General features: G+C 40.7%; 1 protein-coding gene across 8 annotated transcripts; it reads left to right on the top strand.

Annotated features, from left to right (window-relative positions):
• Positions 1-801: 801 nt before the first annotated feature.
• Positions 802-17069, top strand: OCIAD2 (OCIA domain containing 2). Of its 8 annotated transcripts, none has more exons than XR_005700934.2 (9): positions 802-918; positions 4548-4682; positions 7026-7116; positions 7936-7989; positions 9805-9852; positions 10824-10929; positions 12147-12234; positions 13932-14951; positions 15284-17069. XR_005700934.2 is itself a non-coding variant. In XM_040064934.2 (8 exons), exons 2-7 carry the CDS (start codon positions 4623-4625, stop codon positions 12226-12228), a joined length of 441 nt encoding a protein of 146 aa, XP_039920868.1. In that variant the 5' UTR covers positions 802-918; positions 4548-4622; the 3' UTR covers positions 12229-12234; positions 15284-17069. The 8 variants fall into 8 exon arrangements, 4 of the variants coding, with proteins under 4 accessions (XP_039920868.1, XP_039920869.1, XP_058276686.1 ...); XR_009207869.1 differs by having other exon boundaries at positions 839-918; positions 4545-4682; positions 14383-14951; XR_009207868.1 differs by having other exon boundaries at positions 839-918; positions 4545-4682; positions 13141-14951.
• Positions 17070-18991: the final 1922 nt, after the last annotated feature.

Below are 18991 nucleotides of genomic sequence, written 5' to 3'. Positions count from 1 at the left end.
TGTTTCTTTTTTAAAGAACAAGATTTCATTTCCAGAAAAAAATATTTTCAATTCCTAGGACAGACCACGTATGCTGGGCTCCTCACTATAAGAAAGACAAGACAAGTTAATGGAGAGGCTCCAGTGGAGGCCACAAAGATGATGAGGGGCCTGGAGCATCTCTCTTGAGGAGAGACTGCAGGAGCTGGGCCTGTTTGGTCTAGAAAAGAGAAGACTACAAGAGGGTCTCGTCAGTGCACATAAATATCTCAAAGGCGGGTGTCAGAGGATGGTGCCAGACCCCTTTTTGGTGGTGCTCAGTAACGGGACGGGGAGAAGTGGCCATAAACTAAACACAAGAAGTTCCACCTCAGCTTGAGGAATGTCTTTCCATTGAGGGTGGCAGACCACTGAAGAGGCTGGCCAGGGAGGGCACGGAGTCTCCCTTTCTCTAGACATGCCAAACGTACCGGGACGACTTCCTGTGTCACCCGTTCCAGACGACCCCCAGAGGGCCCTTCCAACCCTAACTATTCTGTGATTCTGTTACCTTCATTAACACATACCCTTGCTAAAAGAGCGTTCTGAATTTCAGGGGGTAAATCCGAGAAGGAGGAGTTTTCTTGGCGTGCTCGCTGTTCTACCGGAGCAGCCCACCGGGAGGCGAGAAGCGCTCGTGCGATCCTCGTAAGAGCGAGGGGCCGGGGCACGAGGGGATCGGGGCGGGCTCCGCGGGCCGGCTGCCCCGGTGTCCCTGCGCCCGGCGGCCGGGAGGTGGCGCTGGAGCCCGGCAGCACGGGCGGGCCGGCCCCCGCCCCGGCACGGCTCAGCCCGGCAGCACGGCCAGCAGCCGGGCCCCGCCCAGTCACGGCTCTCCGCAGGCCGGCCCACGCGTGGGTCAGCCCAGCCCATTCCGTTCCCTCCGGCGGCCCGCGGAAGGTAAGTGCGGCTGGAGCCGTGAGTGTGACGCTCCTCCTCTCCGCTCCAAGGGGCTCCCGCGGGGCCGGGTTTCTCCGGCGTCTCGGCGGGGCAGGCGGGGGTCGGGGCGCGGCTCTCGGCAGCGGGCCCGGCGCAGGCGGCTGCTCTGGGGCGTGTGCGCCACAGCCCGACGGGGCCGTCGCCTGTCAGTTCAGGGTGCACACTGAGGTGCTTGAGCGTGTCCAGGGAAGCCTCTGAAGGGTCTGGAGTATAAGTCCAGTTAGGAGCGGCTGAGGGAGCTGGGGGTGTTTAGCCTGGAGAAAAGGAGGCTCAGGGAGACCTTATTGCCCTCTACAACCATCTGGAAGGAGGTTGAGGTGAGGATTGGTCTTCTCCCAACGACTGATAACAGGACAAGAGGACATAGCCTCAAACTCTGCCAGAGGAGAGAGGCAGGGAGAATCAGGGAGAATTTCTACACAAAAAGGGTGGTTAGATGTTGGAATGGACTGCCCAGGAGGGAGGTGGTGGAGCGGACGTGACACTTAGTGCCGTGGTTCAGTTGACAGGGTGGTGTTCGGTCATAGGTTGGACTCGGTGATGTTAGAGGCCTTTTCCAGCCTAATTGGTTCTGTGATTCTATGCAAGAAATACTCTGTGCTGGCCGGGTGTGCACTGCCCTGGGCGGGGGCACTGAGCAGCTGCTGCAGGGCTGAGCAAGCATGGGGCATTTCCCAGCCCCGTGCTGTCAGGTTGTTGGCAGGGACCTTTTCATTGTTTACCTAGTGCAGCTGCTCTGTAGACTCACCTTTGAAATAAGAGCCTGAGTTTAAGGCAGAGCCAGTTCAGATAGATGTAAAACATCATGTTGAGCCTTGTCATCTTCCACCTTCCTCACAATGGTCCTGGAAGTGCCTCTCTGAAATCTTTGATGAGTGGTGCCTGATCTGGGCATCACAGCCCACTGCGTGGACCAGTTAATACATGCAATTGTGGCTCCCCCTTTCTTGCCTGAAATAGTTCTAGAAATTAGGAGGTCACCATTCCTATTCAGAAGGAGGTTTTTTGTTGAAAACACAGTATATGAAGTTGACAACTCTCATATCGAACAACTTAGCTATCTTCTTGCATACTACTTCTTTATCATCCCATTAGAGGTATTCAAACAGTGAGATTTTTTCAGGAGCCTAATATTAGCATTTTTTTTCTGTAAATGAATAAATTAACCGGAACATTTCTTGTAGAATATGAATTAAGTTTTTTGAATATTTGATCCTTGCAAAACCACATTGATTTAATCTTCTGTTATATGGGTATTTCATTTAAACAGAATAATATAATTGGGGAATTCTTCCCAGAATATACACTTAATTGTTACATTAAGAATTACGTGTAAGATTGAGAAAACAGCAATGAGTATTACAGAAAATTACAAGAAAGTTACATTTCTCCAGTAAGCTAATGGAAATAAAGTTATTTTTTGGGATGACAGTTGTCTTTCCAGGACACAGGGCCTTAAAATATTGGAACACTTTTACATTCCTCAGATAGGGGACAGCATGTTTGCTAGGTATGAATATTAATAATTCAGTTACATAATATTTTGATGACATGAACTCTGTCTCTTTGTTTCATTCTTGCCAGTACAGCTTTCAGCTTTCATCCCACGTGGGAGATGTACCATGAGGCTGCTTAAAGGGCTAAATATTTTTGGGGTTCTTCTTATGTTGAAGCAGTAGCATGGCTGAATAACTTAAAATTCAGGAGAAACATGTACTTAGGACAATATAGGAGGCCAAAGGCAAACTGCAAATCTTTATAATCTTAATTTATACCCTTTATTTTTCCTTCATTTTGTTTTATTTCTTTTCCTCCTCTGACTCAGCTGTTTTATCATCATGAAAAGGACAAGCACTTTAAATCTGTTGCAGCAGTTAGAAACTGTTTCCAGTGATTATTTTTATGCAGCCCTCTGCACAAATAGGCTTTGTGAGTAGATAAGAATAAGAAAGCAGATAAGAATAAGAAAGTTTGATTCATTTTTGATTGACACAAATTTCTTTAAAGTTTTATGCATCTTTCTCATATTTTGTGTCCTTTTTTTTGCATTAAGTGCCAAGAGACTGATGAAAATTAAATTGCTCTCAGGCTAAGGGGATGGTGTAGGGCTGTGAGCTTTCCTCATATGTGAATGAAATCTTGCAATTTCCATGAGGATTAATTCGTCAAGCTTTGGTCCATTTCCCTGTACTTCTTGTCATCCCATTCACTTTTTGCTGTTTTCACTTGGTTTCAGAATTTTTCCTATTTTTTTTTTTTGAAAATGACATTTCTTCAGTTTCTTCTCCTTTCTCTTTGGTTACTTTTCTTCCCCGATTTCAGGATTTTAATTGGAGTAACTTTGGCAAGTTTTGGTCATTTTCACTGCCCCTCATTTCATCTCAGTCCATTTGGTCATACTCACTCCATTTCCAAATTTTCTGGTTTTTTTTTCAATTGCATTTTATTTGATCATATCTCCTTTCCAGAGGATTTGTTAGACTTTGTTCTCTGATTTCAGGATTTCATTCCTTTCCTTAATGGTTTTCAGACTTAGGTGTTTTCAAAGATATAGTGATCATTGTGATTTTTGCAAATGTCTGAGAACAAAGTGCAGATTGGTGTGAATGCAATGCTTTATTTGTTTTGTTTTTTTTTTACCAAGGGGAGAGGAGATTATGTTGCTTCTATTACTGAAAAAAGCTGTGCTGTTTCAATATCTAATGTAGGTGAAGTATTGCTTGAACTTCATAGCTGTGTAACTGACCCCAAAATAAGTGCAGGGATTGGTTTATACAATAATACTATCAATAGAAAAAAAAAAAAAAAATTAGTTCAATAAATTGTTGCATATCTTTTCTATTTAACCCTGCCCTTTGCAGTCACTTTGGATTTTCAGTGCCACCATTCTCAGAGGGTACTTTTGGAAAAGCAGAAGTGCCCTTTGTGTTAATAAAGTGCCAGACCATGCAGCAAAGTGCCAGTAAAAATTGCAATTTAGATGTTTGAATTCCTCTAGAAATAAGTTTCCTTCTTGCTTTTCCCTAGCAGCGCAGCTCTCAAGCATGGAAGATTGCAACTCTAAAACTCTTTGGAATCTATTTGTTCTTTTGTGTTATTTTTTAAAGGATGTGTGTAACCGAATTGGGTTTTTGGAGATACAGATCTGGTTTGTGATAGGCATGCCTGGTGGGGAATAGGCATTCCTGCCCATGGAATCCAGGCTTCAGATGATGGCAGTGGGGGTAGCAGTAGTGCAGTAATTCTGCACAGCATTCTAGAAGCTATTTCTTGGACCTGCAATACATTAAAAAATTAGAAAGGTTTTCAATTACTTGCTCATATTTATTTTAATTTCTTTATGATTGAGCACACTGTACTAAGTCATGATTCAGCATTTAATTCTAGTTACTGAGTTACCTGTTTAAGTAGCACACAACTCTGTGTTGCTGATAAGTGATAACCTGTGCTATAAACTGTATTGAGTGGCTGGATGCTATCTGCTGTAAAAAAATACACTCCTTTCAACCTGATAATTTTTCTTTCTAGATGAACATTGGACTTTTGAGTATCAGTATGATATCTTGACTTTTTACCTTTGTACCTAGCAGAAAGAGAAGTAGCCAAGCATAAAACGCATAGCTTCTGCTGAACAAGAGCAGTAGCAGACTACAAGGAAAGAGACAATGTCTTCTGAAACAGTCCAACAGGGAAGTCAGACACCTCCAGTTAAGCAACCTGGATGGGTAAGCTGGGTTTCCCCCCTTATATTTCGATGCTGTTGCTAATGAATAACTGGGATTTTGTCTCAGTTGCTCTTATTGAAGAGAGAAATAGATGTCAGCTTAAGCATATGGATGAAGAGAGGAAAGGATGGTGTATTATTTTTCCTGGTTCACTGTCCTCAGAGGGCTAGGAGTTGTGAATCTTAAGGCTCTGATTTAAGCCCTGAGTTACAAGCTGGCATAGCCGTGGTGTCTGAGTACAAGTCCAGTACAACCTGTCCCCATCAAGGTCTGCATGCACATGTTCAGAAGGGGAGAAGGGAACAGTACAGCACAAGAATCTGGTCCGCAGCACTGCAGAATGTGAACATTCTCTTCTGATGGAGAAACCGAGGAATTTAAGTGTGGTATGACTTTCTGCTAACCAGACACTACCAGAGGGCAGCAGTATTGGGCTGATCTGCAAGAAAGGGACACAAGTTACAGCAGGGTGGCTGGGGCCTCAGGTACAGGGAGCACAGTACCACAGTACCCAAAAAGGGGAGGAGAGCAGATCCAGTGATGTTAACTAGAGTCAGCCTGCAGTCAGTTCAGTGATTGCCAGGCAAGTCTGATGCTAAGCCAGGCGATCAGGTTAGTGAGGCAAGGTAAGGATCTCCATGGTATACATACAACAGTTAAGGCAAGCTTATATATAAGCTTATATACAGCTCCTGAGCTGAAGAGTAGAGGCGCTGGGCAAAGCTTCTTGCTGCTTTCTCCAAGGTTTTCTGTTTTCACAGCAGTCTAACTCAGTGTTACACAATTGTGCCATGACAGAGCTGACTCTGAGCCCAAGCAACTAAACACCTGGCGAGGTGTGTATGGAGGCAGAAAGGTTGCAAAGCCTGTCAGTGCACTTGACATGCATTTCCTTATCTTTTGGTCAGCCTTTTTGTATTTTACTGTATTTCCTATGACCTTGCTCTGAAACCAGTTTGATGTGGTTCTCTGTGGTCTGGAGTGGAGCCAGTTGTATATTGTTTGCCCAAGCAGCACCACCATTAACTTCTGTGGGAGCAGTGCCTGAAGAAGGGCTGAGATATTAATTATACCTATAAAGTGAAATGGGTGGCTATGGCCAATAAATGCATTTCCTTATTATGGCTATAAAATCATGGATCAGTCAGACATAAAAGGAGATAGAATCCTGTAATAGATGAATGTACTCTTTTTTCTAAAGCATTGTTTGTTCTATGATATCTGTTTTTTCTTTCAAGAATATGTATGTTTGAACATGTTGTGTTTTTACAGAAAAATGTTTACATTTCAATTAACTTTAATTTAATAACAACTCCTTTCCCTTGGCTTTTCTTGCTGAGCACAGTGTCTTGGTATGGAATTGGAATATCCCAATAATGATATTGGAATGTCAGCTATCCCAGATGTGTCTCCTACCAAATTCTTCTACACCCCCAGCTGATTTGCTGGTGGGGCAGCCTGAGAAACTGAAAAGGCCTTGACTCTGTGTAAGATCAGCAGTAATTAAATATCCTTGTATTGTGAAGACTGGTTTGGTCATAAAGTCAAAACCGAGCACCATATCAGTTACTGTGGAGAAAATAAATTCTCAAAGGTCCAGTCGAAACCAGTACACCCATTTATCTCCTATGTCTGATAATGACACTTCAAATGCCAACACTGAGTCTTTTCTTAAAGAGAGAAAAATAATCTTACGTCTGCATGTCAATACCCTGGATAGTAGAATGCAAGGGAGAATACTGTCCCTTTTTCCTCACAATCACAATGGGTGAAAAAAGAGCTACCTTAAAGAAGTCTGTTGGAGGCGTGATTTGTGTTAGGGTGAAGCCAGTATGGTTGAGTTCAGTTAATGCCATGGATATATTTAAATTGCTCAGAGAGAAAGTTCTGCTTGTGGGGAGTCTGGCAGAGTTGTGTTGACCCTCTTCTAAATACTTGCAAAATCTGCTCTTATTTAACTTCAATTGACTTCTGTACAGAGCAGAACTTGATTTTTCAAAACTGCCATTCTGCCTTTATTTCCTGTCATTTCTTTCTGGGAGACATAATGTAGCTCATGAGAATGAAATGACTAACAGGCGTACAGCAATATGCTTCTGGGGTAAGCAGCAGCTGGGCAATTTTAGGAAAGTAAAGACCAACAAGATGGGTGGTTTAAACTTAAAACCTGTGTAGTTCTTTCTGTTTCTGTATTGGGGTATCAAGATTTCATCACACTGCTTACAACAGAATAAGGAGTTTTGCTTGGAAGTTTTTGTTGTTGTTGTGTTTGTTTGTTTGTTTGTTTGTTTTTCCTTCCTGTGAGATTGAATTCAGTAAACTAATTCAGGTTTATACTTTCAGCCAATGTTATTTTGTCCCATCTCCCAAATTCAAGACAAAGAGATTGCAAAGATCAGTAGAGAATGCAAACAGGAAAGTTTCTGGTACAGAGGTGAGTGATCCGAAGTAATTCTTACCAGACTTACTACACAGAATGACTTCTTGATGTATGTTTGCAAAACTGTCTGCCAAATGCTTTTTTGTTGGATCACTGTTGTAAGTTAACTCTCTCATGTTAAGTTAAGCTTTGTATTCTTAAAGGTTTAATTGAATTGTTTGCATAATTGTTCTAGGTAAAGGTGGTTGAATTGAGGTCTTGTTTAATATGAAATTTAGCAGTTGTTGAATTCTTGAAATTCGTTATTACAACCACCTTAGGAATGTTTTACTTTGTTACATACTTACCCTTGCCTTTGAATGAAAGGCAGGCATGGCTATGTGTCTTTGATTTGTGAAATACTTCATACGTTAGGACATCTAAAAGATCAGTGCTTGGTGTTTTAGTGCCTTTACTTCCACCCTCTCAGTTTGGATCTAAATTACGTTTCCTTAATGGAGAAGGTTGGAAGGGGTTTCAGCATTCCATTGGAGCTGCTGTCATTACAAGTGTTGCAGTAGTTAGAGGAGATACTCAGATTGTGGAAACTGAACTATTAATTATTTATTATTTAAAAAATACATATATATTGCATTAGCTCCAGATGTTATAGCATGGCTGATGCCTGGCACTGTGTGAGGACATCTTTTCTTTGAAGAGAATATCATCTGAATGAGCACATGTGACAGGTGATTAAGACAGTAGGCAAAGTTAATGTTTAGAAATAATGTGTTTAACATTAGAAACAGAAAACATTTAACATAAAAGAGAGTATTTACCAAATACAAAACAATTTTTGGCTGATACCAGCTACTCTCCTTTTCATTTTCACAGCTCTTCCTTTATCTCTTGGGAGCATGCTTGTCACCCAGGGGCTAATCTCAAAAGGTAAAGATAAAAAAGTACATCAATGAAGTGCTGTTTTGCAAGATCAATATTCTTCTCGCTCATTACCATCATTGCTATGGTGATTTGATTATTATGTGTGCATTGCCACAATCATCCTTTTGCAAGAACATGAACTGAAAAGAGAATTCTCAAATCCAGAGACTGGTGGCTGGATTTTGTCACCATAGTTCACATATATTTGAGTAGAGTCTTCACTGGGGCAGCTGGTAGGGCAAAGCATTGTACAACCCAAGCAGAGGCATTAGAACTGGGTACTGTAGCTTTAACTGTTGTTGTTTGAAAATGCTGGCAATGTTTTTACAGTGACCATGTATCAATATGACTACAGCTTTGCTGCAAAGGGACAAGGAGTACTGCCAAAGTGAGGAGACAGACAGCTTTCTGTGGAGATGGCTCATGATCTGCAGGCTAACACAAAAGAAAATTGTATTCTGTTTATGTGTGGATGAGCCTGGTTCTCCACATGGCACCTTCAGTTTCCCCGCTGCGGGTCTTGACTATGTATAAGGTTGAGGTTGGTGTTTTGGGGCAAGAGTGAGGGGCATCCATCCTGAAGTCTGCTAAGCTGTATCACAAGAGGCTGATGTGGGTTCCCTATTCCATCCTTGACCTGTGAGCTTGTAGGGAGACAGGGAGGGAAGGAGTAAGGGTGTGTCAGAGAAGGATCACACATTCGAGAGAGGGTGAGCAGTGATAGGAACAGCACTGGGGCTGTCTCCGTAGCTCACATGCCAGCCTCTGGCATCAGGTACTCTTCTCTAATTCTCTTCATTGCACTTGGATGTTTCTGACCAGCTGTGAAATAACAAATGCCTTTTAAATAATCATTACTGTGTGTCAACAGTTGGAAAGGGATGATTAGAAACAAACATTTTGTTCCTCCCCTCCCCCTAGAGACACAATATAAAATTGCACAGATCACAGCGGGCAAAGGCCTTTGTGCTTAGCGTAGGCTGAATGCTCCTCTGTCTAAATACTTTCTTCTGGTGGCTGCACACAGTACCCTGCCTCTAGAAGATGCTGGAGCTTCTAAGCCTCATTATTACTGTCTGAATGTATGTAACAGTGGAACCAGTGTTCACTTCCCTTTGCCACGGTAACCTTGCTGTGTGGAGCCCTCCTCCACAGTATGGCATTACTCTGCCAGACACACTAGTTCTCAGAGGAATACTGGTTTCACCTCCTGAGATTCACCGCGGGAACGTGGATTTTGGTGGAGAAGCTAAAGATAGTCTTTTGCTTTTCTTGTTTAGCACACCGTGTTCTCCTCTTGAAGGCCAAAATGTATGATCTTTCCTCTCCAGAGGAGAAGGCTAGATACCAATGGTACTGTTTTAATTGATAGCCACAGAAAGCTACCAAAGAGCAGTTTCATACTACTTATCACAGCACAAGAAGCTGGATCCTGTGTAAGAGATTTAATTTTGCTGTTTTATATGCAGGATTGGTTTGTGCTGAAGCATAAGCCACCATCACTTCCTCTGCAGTGCTGCTGGTGTCACCAGTGGCAGACATGCTGCTTTCATGTTGGTTTACACTCTGAATTCCTACCTGAACTGAATCCTGCAAGGTCCAGATTCTCTTCCTCCTATGACTCTAGGACTGCCCCAAAACACGTGCACTAAGAACTAGTGGAATAGAAAGTGCCCTAATGTATTGAAATCTGAGTTAGTGGACTTCATACCATCCTCACCTTAAGAAATACAAAAGCCGTAGGAAAATTAGTGCCCTGGTTTTGAGTGCTGGTGAGTTCCTCAAGTGAATAAGCTTTCTGACTATTTCCTTTTATTGTAGGCATTTTCTCAGCAAGCCCAAGATTTGGTCCATATCCCAAGATGGCATGTAAGTTGTACCCAATTCTAAAAGCAAAGAAAAGATTATTTACAGGCAATATGCAGACTTTAGATGCATCTCGCTGAATTTCTTTCCAAAATCTTCTCTTTTTGGAATTTGTATGTTACCCTAGCAGATTAGGAAATCAGATTTCTGATGTGTTTAAAAAGAAATGTATGAAACAAGATTCTTCTAGTGTAAATATTTTCAGTAGCAGCTTATATTTATGTAATGCAATTTCTCAAATTGGTATAAACTCTAGTCTCCACTTTGTTTATAAATTGTGTCAGCCTCATTGATCAGCTGTGCTTGGCAGATTGCACAATTTATGGTATCAAGAAGTCACAATACTGTAATACATAAAATGGTATGATCCTTTTGGTGTGTTTATTTGATTGATCTCAACTGTGCAATTCAGAACCATGGATTGATAAAGAAAACAAATAGAAGCACAGAAAACTGTACAGTGAGGTGGCGTGTAAATGATAAGAAATTAAATTGATTCCCACTTTAGCAGAAATTCAGCAGGACATCAAGGACATTGAAGTAGTCTTTTATTCTGACCCTAGTGAGTGAAAGGCACAGTGCAGCAGTATGGCAAGCTGATGTTCTAGCTTCTTGGAAGGCCAGAGAAGTTTGGTTAAAAGAGTGATCATTAGAAGTAAACCATGGTGTGCAATCAAATGCAAGAACAATTAGTGCTGACATTGTGAATTAATCTTATCTTCTATAATCTGTTCCTCTAAATATTATATCATTTTCCTGTATGCAGGAATATTATTTTGGACCAGTTGCTCTCTCTCATGATAAGTAACCAATTTTCAGTAATTATTGAATTCACCTTTGTATAACTTCACATGTGTTTGTGACATGTTCTGAGAAGATGTGGTACACAATTTGTCAGAAGAATAAAAATGGAGCCAATAGCACACTCCTGATTTAAGCTGTTGTATTAACAATGTTTTGCTCTCTCTCTATAGTTGCAGGTATCTTGGGTTTTGCCCTTGGAAAGATGTCATACATGGGGGAATGCCAAAAAAAGTTTCAGAAAATTGGTATTGCACCATTTGGTCCACAACAAAAAAGGTCTGTGCTTATTTAAATTATTAGGCTTAGATCAAAATAAACTAAAACACAGTAAAAATTATATGCAGCAAAATGATGAATTTATATTCTTTGATTAGATCCTGAGGTACTAATCATAGTATTGGGCTATATATTGCAGTATTAGAAACTACTACACATTCTTGAGAAAATGCAAATTAAACTCATTGTGATACCTTTTACTAGGATATCCATGATTTAAATGAAATTATTGTCCTTTTAGGTGTGATGTGACAACAGTTACTCATTCTCTTTTCATCTAGTATCATACTGCTAAGATTGTCCATGCTATCACTTCAATCCGTTAAATCTTCCTTTGGAACATACCTCAGGCCAAATATGCTACAGATTTCTTTATAACGTTCTCATATTTTAACAACAGTATCAATCTCAACCCACATTCCAACCTCTCTCTCCTCTGTGGCTTTGCCCAAGCTCATGCTGTCATACCAAACCATGAAGAGCACAAACTGAGAGGGTGCTTTTCTACCTTGCATCTCTAACTGTAAGATCTCAATGGTTGATTTCTGTCACCTGGTGCCTCCATGTTTTAGTCATTGTTTTCTCAGCTTCACATAAAGTACTCCTTCACATCAAATCAGACTCTGACTTCCTTCCCATCTCCTCCTTCAGCTGCCTGTTATACTCTCCATTCTAAATATGGCTTTATACTTAATAAAGTCTAAATCTTTCACTTACAAAACACATTTCCAAAAATACTGTCTGAAAAATTATTCTCCTTTGTCTTTCCACATCTTTCCCCCAGACCAGCATGAGCCTTTATGCCTATAAAAATGCCTGACTGATAATGGGAAACTCCTTTGTTATCCCTCTATTTCTCTACTTCTATTCTTCCCCCACATAACGAAGTATATACTTGATATTACACAAAATGTTATACACCTTACTCCTAGCTCAGTTTGCTCGTAGGTACAATGGCAAGCACTGTTTTCTGCTGCTTAGAAAATCCTGTTATATTTTAACAATTGTTAGAAGGAGTACTTAATGCTAATTAATGGGCATTTTTGGCTGAGACATTTAGATGTCATATTTTGCAGTTTATATCCCATATTAAAAAAAAAATTGGGAATATAAGCAAAAGATTATTTCTTCAAGAACTTTTGCCATCATGCTATATGGTTGTATTAGAAGAAATCCAGCAAAATTCTTCAATGTTTTATTTGCTTTCAATATTGTAGGCAGTGTCATCATGCTTGCAAAGAATGTAAAGCAAAACTGGGATCGAATGAGAAAGAAGGTTCAATTCCTTCAGCATCTTAGTCCCAGGTAGGCAACCTTGTAATTTTTTTTTTTTAAATCTCATGTTATTTTCCATGTTGAATGGTATTCTTTTGAACAATATAGTGAAAATCACAGATTTTAATAATGGATCAAAATCCAATCATTACTCAAGGAAACATTCTGTAATATCTGATTAATTTTGTTTCTTAATTTTTACAGTACATACCTTTCATGCTAATTTTAAATCCCCCATCTGTGAAGAAGTTTTTCTTTAGCTGTAGCTGAGTACTGCTGATTGACCTAAGTGGAATTAATTTGGATTGACTGCCTGTATTAAGACAAATACAACTTCTTTCAATTTCTAGCTTGTTTTACTTAAGAATAAAATAATTATGGATAATGTTGATGTTTAGAAATGCATTGAAATATTGAGAGCTAAAAGCAGGCACAACTGGGTCTGGGTTCTTTGAATTCAGTACTACAGTTTGGCTAGAGCCTTAGTGGGGAAGCGTAATAGAGGTGCAAGAGCAGTCTGCTGTGGTGGGGCAGGGCTCATGTGGTGTTCTCACCCCAGAAAGGGGGAAGTTCCCTCTGTGAAAAAGGAGGGTTTACAGGGTAGAAGGTAGGGGAGTGCTTAAAAGGACTTGCGCTGTATGAAAAATGGGCCAGCGGCTGTGTTTTTTAAGAATGCTTTCACACTTTCTGCTTGTGGTAAGCTGCTCTGCATTTCCCTCAGGCACGAGAATGTGTGAAAGTGTTTGCAAATAGCTTGGCTGCCTGCAAGAGAGGAGAGCAGAGGGCCTGTTTGAAACCCTGCCACTGGAGTTTATACAGCTAAAAACAGAAGTCTGATGCAGAAATTGTTGGATTGAGTCAAGTATATATAATGTAAGAATTTGGACAAAGGTATTGGTAATGGTCCTTTTCTTACTCTAAAGTGCATGCCCACAGACAATCTGCAAGGAGGAATATCCTATCAGAACCTGTTTACTTGCCCAGAAGAGAGATATTGATGGACTTTTACTATGCAACAATACATTGTGGCAGTGAGGATTGAAGAGTTTTCGGAGTCCTTAAAGAAGCCATTAGAATAAAGTCCTGATTTTAATCAACTTTGCCACTGGTTCGGCATTTTATATCAAGTGCTGCAAGTGCTCAGCCACCAGGAGAAAATGCACTTTGGCTTAGGCTCACCTAATAGGGTTGTGCCAAAAGAAGCAGTGCTTCTCTTGTGCCAGCTATAGAGATCATGAAGTGAGCTCGCCCTCCAGACCAGCTCTCTGCTCTTGTTTGGTATGAGGACACGGGTAAAAAAATCCCCCAAAGCTTTCTGAAGGGTTTCTCGCTGGTGCCAGCATGAAGGAGGGAGTGAGACAGACTGAGATAACTCTGAATAAATAACACTCTAAATCCATTAGCACCTAGAAGCTTAATTAACATCTTGCAATACTGTGCTGATTAACTGCTTTTGAAGATTTTGTCTTAAATAAATGCTTTTGTAGGCTCACTTATTTCAAATAAGGACCCCAAAGCATATTTAACTGAGAATGGTCACTCACTAGCAATTATCTGTGTAGGGGAATCAAATATTTATTGTGGGATTTACCCTATTGTTTGTCAGAGCTGCAGCTTGCTGAACCTTCAATCCAAATAAATTTTATTTTTCAGCCTTCCTCTGTCAGCTGACAATATTTTTTCAGGTGTGTACCTGAAGTACCAATTAGCTTTTAAATAAATTCCAGGTTGTCTCAAATACAAAGGAGCCTTGCAGCTTTTTGAGGAGAAGAACACAGAATGCCACAGGCCCCTCTCCTCATTTTTTCCTGTAATGGATCCTGAAATTTCTGCTGTGGAACCTGTTCCCTCCTCCAGCTCACATGTTCATCAAAGACCTTGATTGCTGCACATTTTACCAGCAGCTTAGGTCTTCTTGTTTGGTTTTTAAAAGGGCTTGAAAGCTTAGTCAGAAACTTATGTAAGGTATGTGTAGTTCTTTCAAGTTTTAATTGCTGTAATGAAAAAGCCACTATGTTTGGGCTAGTGTGGTCTTTTGAATTTGCTGGAAATCAAATTTGATGGACAAGTTTTAGAAACTTGGGAAAAGAAGTACTGTGTCCTGGAGTGACTTTATGATGCTTGTATCCCCAATCCTCTGTTCTGTTTGTGTTGGATATTGTGTTCTGTACCTTTAAGACTGGTTCTGAGAGCGAAGGGGGACAAGAAGAAGCGCGGAGTTTGTTTGCAGAAACTGCCCTCACTCCTACACATTCCACATTCCACTCCTGGACTGTATCATCTGAGGCACGGACAGACAGTGGGACAGAGACCTCCTTTGCTTTAGTTTTTAGCTAGTTGAGGCAGAGAAGTTCCCTGGACTGTTTTATTCTTTTTTTGGGGACTGTTCAAACCTGCTCTGGACTGAAAACCCAGAAGAGCACCAGGAGCTCACACCTGCAGCCCACCGGGGCCTGGACTTGGGCATTTTCCAGCACCAGAAGGAGTGATAAGAGACTGAGTGAGCCGAGCTACACCTGCAAGGACGTTCTGAGTTTGCCATCTCACCTCAGAGCTACGAGAGCTTTTGTTATTTCATATTATTCATCTTTCGTGCTTGTGGGCACTTTGTTAAATAAAGTTTTTTTCCACTTTTCTCTAAGGAGATTTTTTCCCGGACTGATTGGGGGAGGCCTATTTGGGTTTGCTTCCCAGAGGGATGCTATTCAGAGGTTTCCTCCCGAATCTGCCCCAAACCAGGACATACTGTAAGCATTATGTTGTTTTCTGTATTGTTAAACCTTTTCTATGTTCCAATAAAAATTATTAATTTAGCATGCTGTGCTCTAAAAATGTACAGAGTCCGTGCTGAGCACATCCTGCTACTATCCATGTGAAATATATAGTGCAAGCTCTGGCAGTACCTAGGAAGACCACCAAGATAAAATTGTATTCATGTTTAGGAGTAATGTAAAGGTAGTATCTTTTATCCTCAGGGACTCTGGAATGTTCTCAGAGAAATCACCAAGAATCTCCATGTTTTGCATTGAAAGCAAGGTGGCACTCACATAAATAACAGGTCCTTTTCTTCTGTTTACAGATGTGGTGAACGTGATAAAAACCTTACAGACCAACTTCTTTCAAGGCACTTTCCTGTAGACTAGAAATAATAATTTTGTGATCCTGTCTTTTAGATTTGCTATAAATTCACTTATTTGAAATAGTTGTATATTGTTACTTAGTTCTGTTTGTACTACCTACCTGTTTTTTGAAATGCAATTTTTGAAATACACTCCTCTCTTTCCAGCACGTGTTGGTTTATTTTCCTCTCTTCAATGCAATTTAGCTCTTAGTGTTGAAAAATTACATTTGTCTAGTGCATCTAGATGCTGGAAATACTTTGGGTAACAAAGTGGTTTATGTTGGAACGTTTGTCTATGTCAAACGGAAAGGGTTATGAGGATGTTTAAATAGTTTAGTTGAGGTGTTAAGGCATGAGTTGGACTCAATAATCTTGAAGGTCTCTTCCAGCCTAGTGATTCTGTGAATTCTGGGAAATGGTTTGCACAGTGAAGCAGCTGTTCAGTCTCTGAGCTCAGCCCTTGGTTCTGGAGTACTTTAAGAGTACCAAATTCAGAGTATTGTCAGACTGCGGTTACTGTGCTGAACCAACTTCCTATAAGCCAGTTTCACACAAAGGTCCGCTTTGCCAGGGATATTCAAAAGCATGTGAACAAGAACACACAGTATTTTGGAACAGTTTATGGTTGCACAAAATCTCAGGCCACCAGATGCTGAAAAAAACCCAAACCTAGATAGCACATGCTCTCTACAAACAGCAGGACACACAGTCTTCCATGAAACATCTCAGGACATCAAAAGCAGGCACTTCCCCTAAACACAGTGATGGCTTTCCCATGGAAATAAATGTGCAGCTACTGAAAAGTTTGGGCTTTGCTGTCAGTTGATGAAGACACTTTTCTGTGGGCTTTTTCTGTTTGCTTTTATACTATGCCTTTGGTTAGTGCCCCTCTTTTGAATTAGCTTCTATGGACATCTTTACCTGGCCCCAAAGAAATTCTGTAAGCAAAATATATAGGGTGGAAGAGTGTAATGTAACTACTAATTGGTTAGTAAACACAAAAGACATTCTGGATTTGACAAAGTGATTAGATTGAATACTTAGTTCTCTGATAAAGCACTTGGATGGCCTTTCCTAGCCAAGCAACCGCCAGGCAGAAGGGGAAGGGTTAGACTGACTAGCCTCTCTGTTCTGTTTTTTACTATAAAATTTTATACTTTTATACTTGATGTTTAGCCTCTTGAATTCTTGAGCCACTATGAACCCCTGTCTCAACAGGGGCTTCAGTTTTACAGTTGCTACTTTTCTACAGTATTTTTCCACAGTGCTTTTAGTTGGAATCAGGGATACACAGGAGTGCTGTGTCACAGCTGCTGCTGTGTACAGGCAGGTGAGCCTTGGGGAGCCTTCTACAGGGGCTCCAGGGAGAGGGAGTTACACAACCACAGAGAAGGCGACCTCCGTTGTGAAAATCATGTAATTGTCATGGGGGTACTGTGATGGCCATCAAAACTTGCATGGTGACATGTCTGAGCTACTTCCCCTTCATCTGCTGTCAAGATAACCACCAGAAGCTGCACCAAGGTTCGTGCCTGGGTTATCTGAGGGAAGCCATTACGTGCAGGTGATGCCAAGGAGAGTGACGTGTGGGACAGAGGACCTTGCATGTCAGACTCTCAGAGGTTGTTCTTGTGGCCAGCGTTACCTCTTGTGATTAAAACTTAGCTACTGAACTTTGCTTTAAATGTAATTTTGGTTTTTACTTTTGATTATTTTTCTGTAATAAATATACTGATGTATAAAATTTCTTGTCTCCTTTTTTTCTAACTTTGTTTCCATACTTTGCAAAAGGCTGATTATCTAATTGTGTGGATCTAAGTTCATGAGTTACTTGATACAGGTATGAAAAAAGGCAGTTTGTGAATCTAAGGTGTATTTGCACTAAATTCATGCATATCAAAGGAAAAATGAGCACAGCTAATGGGCAAACTGTTCTTTTGAAGGTCTTTAAAAGCAGTTGTTTTGTAGTAATTATGTGTAGTTTAATGAGCTAATCATTGTTGGCCGTTACTATTGTGCATTCCATACAAGCAGATTAAAGAATTTACTTTTAATTGATTCATTGGCCAAATGAATTGGCATTCATTTTACAAATATGGTATTCACTCCAATTTTTTTTTTTTAAAAGGTGTTTTAGAAGAGAAAGCAATTACAGGTTGAAAAGAGCACATTCCTGTTTAAATCCTTAGTCGGTGGACTCTAGTCAAGCCAGCTGATCTATAATTCTCTTCTAAAACTGGGAATGAAAGGGACATGAGAGTTCACAATCCAGGTTTTTATAAATCCCTATCAAAACAAAGATTTGGGGCTCATTTTATTGTATTTTTAGAGAATAGGGCATGCTATGCAACAACAGGTAATAGGAGAGGAGCTCTGGAGTGAACTGGTAAGAGGAGAGCAGGTTCTGGGGCAGGATTTACAACAGGAGCAAGCTGGACCAGGCCCTGTGGGAAATAAGAAGTGGCAGCAACACTAACTTGGAAGCAGCAGTCCCTTCCTCATGTTCATTTCTACCAGTGAAAGAGTGTTGGTAATTTATCCCACTCACCCAACTTGTTTTTGGTATCACACACAAAAAATCCATTTGAGAAAAGAAAGAATCCAACTTCTGACATCAGTATTACAGTAGTTCAGTATCCTTGAAATACTAAGCCACTTGTACACTGTATGGGTATGGAGAGTTTTTTGGTTGGTTTGGTTGGTTTTTTTTTTCCTAGTAAGTCCCTCAAAAAAGTAAGTTTCTCCAGGAAATAAATGAGACTTCTCAAGGCTATCTAAAATCTAGAATGCCTGAGAAGGCATTTGGGGACATGTTAGGGGGCATCTGGTCAAGATTTTAACAGATAATCTGACAAAGGAAAGCACAAGTATTTCTTGATGACAAAATTACAGAGCCAGGAAAAAAAAAAAAAACCTTTATATGAGAGACTGACTAATAAGCTTCATAGTCATGCAGAAAAATACTAACTGCATCACACAGTTGATTTTAAATTACTCTGACTTTTTCAGTACAGGGACCTCGGAGTCATTTTGCAAGATGCAGGATCAGTGGTCTATGACAGCCAAAAGGCAAATAGAACATTAACAATTCCCAGGGAAAAAAATGGGGAAAAGATAGATTTAGACTACAGACCAATCTATGGCATGTGTTCGTTTTGAATATTTTGGTCCTTCCAGTGTATCTCAGAAATTGTGCAACACAGAGACAGAAACAGGAGAAAGAAAAAATAAAGTAAAAATGAATGATCAGGAATTGAAACTGGTTTCATCACAATAGATTAACTTACTTTCCAGGCTGAAAACATCTCAAGGTGAGGAATACTATGTCTGTAAAAGAGTGAAAGATGAATAAGGAGCAAGTAACTGATGTTTTTGTAAAATCAAAACTCATCAGCACTCAGCAAAATCAGATTTAAACCAAACAGAAAAGAAACTCTGCTTTACACAGCACAATTACATCAGGGGCATTCTTGCCACAGGATATGGTAGAAGCAAACAAAACAGCTTCAAGACACATGACCTACACAGAGCCTTGGCTACAAAACACCTGCATTTACATGATCCAAATGCAGCCTTTGTGTAAGGAAATTGCACAGCTCTGATCAGTGAAGGACGTGAGTGGGCACCAGTGAAGCTCTCCTCCTAGAAGGATCACTAGCCAGCGTG

Source organism: Hirundo rustica, chromosome 5, assembly GCF_015227805.2.
Source record: "Hirundo rustica isolate bHirRus1 chromosome 5, bHirRus1.pri.v3, whole genome shotgun sequence".
In the NCBI taxonomy this organism is placed as follows: domain Eukaryota; kingdom Metazoa; phylum Chordata; class Aves; order Passeriformes; family Hirundinidae; genus Hirundo; species Hirundo rustica.
Note: the sequence above shows the minus strand (reverse complement) of the source record. Positions and strands in the feature narration are given on the sequence as shown.

Coding starts and splice junctions, on each gene's coding strand:
- OCIAD2 (XM_040064934.2), top strand. CDS start 4,623: ATGTCTTCTGAAACAGTCCAACAGGGAAGTCAGACACCTCCAGTTAAG. Junction 7,117..7,935: donor GGAAAGTTTCTGGTACAGAG/GTGAGTGATCCG, acceptor TCATTTTCACAG/CTCTTCCTTTATCTCTTGGG. Junction 10,930..12,146: donor TTTGGTCCACAACAAAAAAG/GTCTGTGCTTAT, acceptor TCAATATTGTAG/GCAGTGTCATCATGCTTGCA.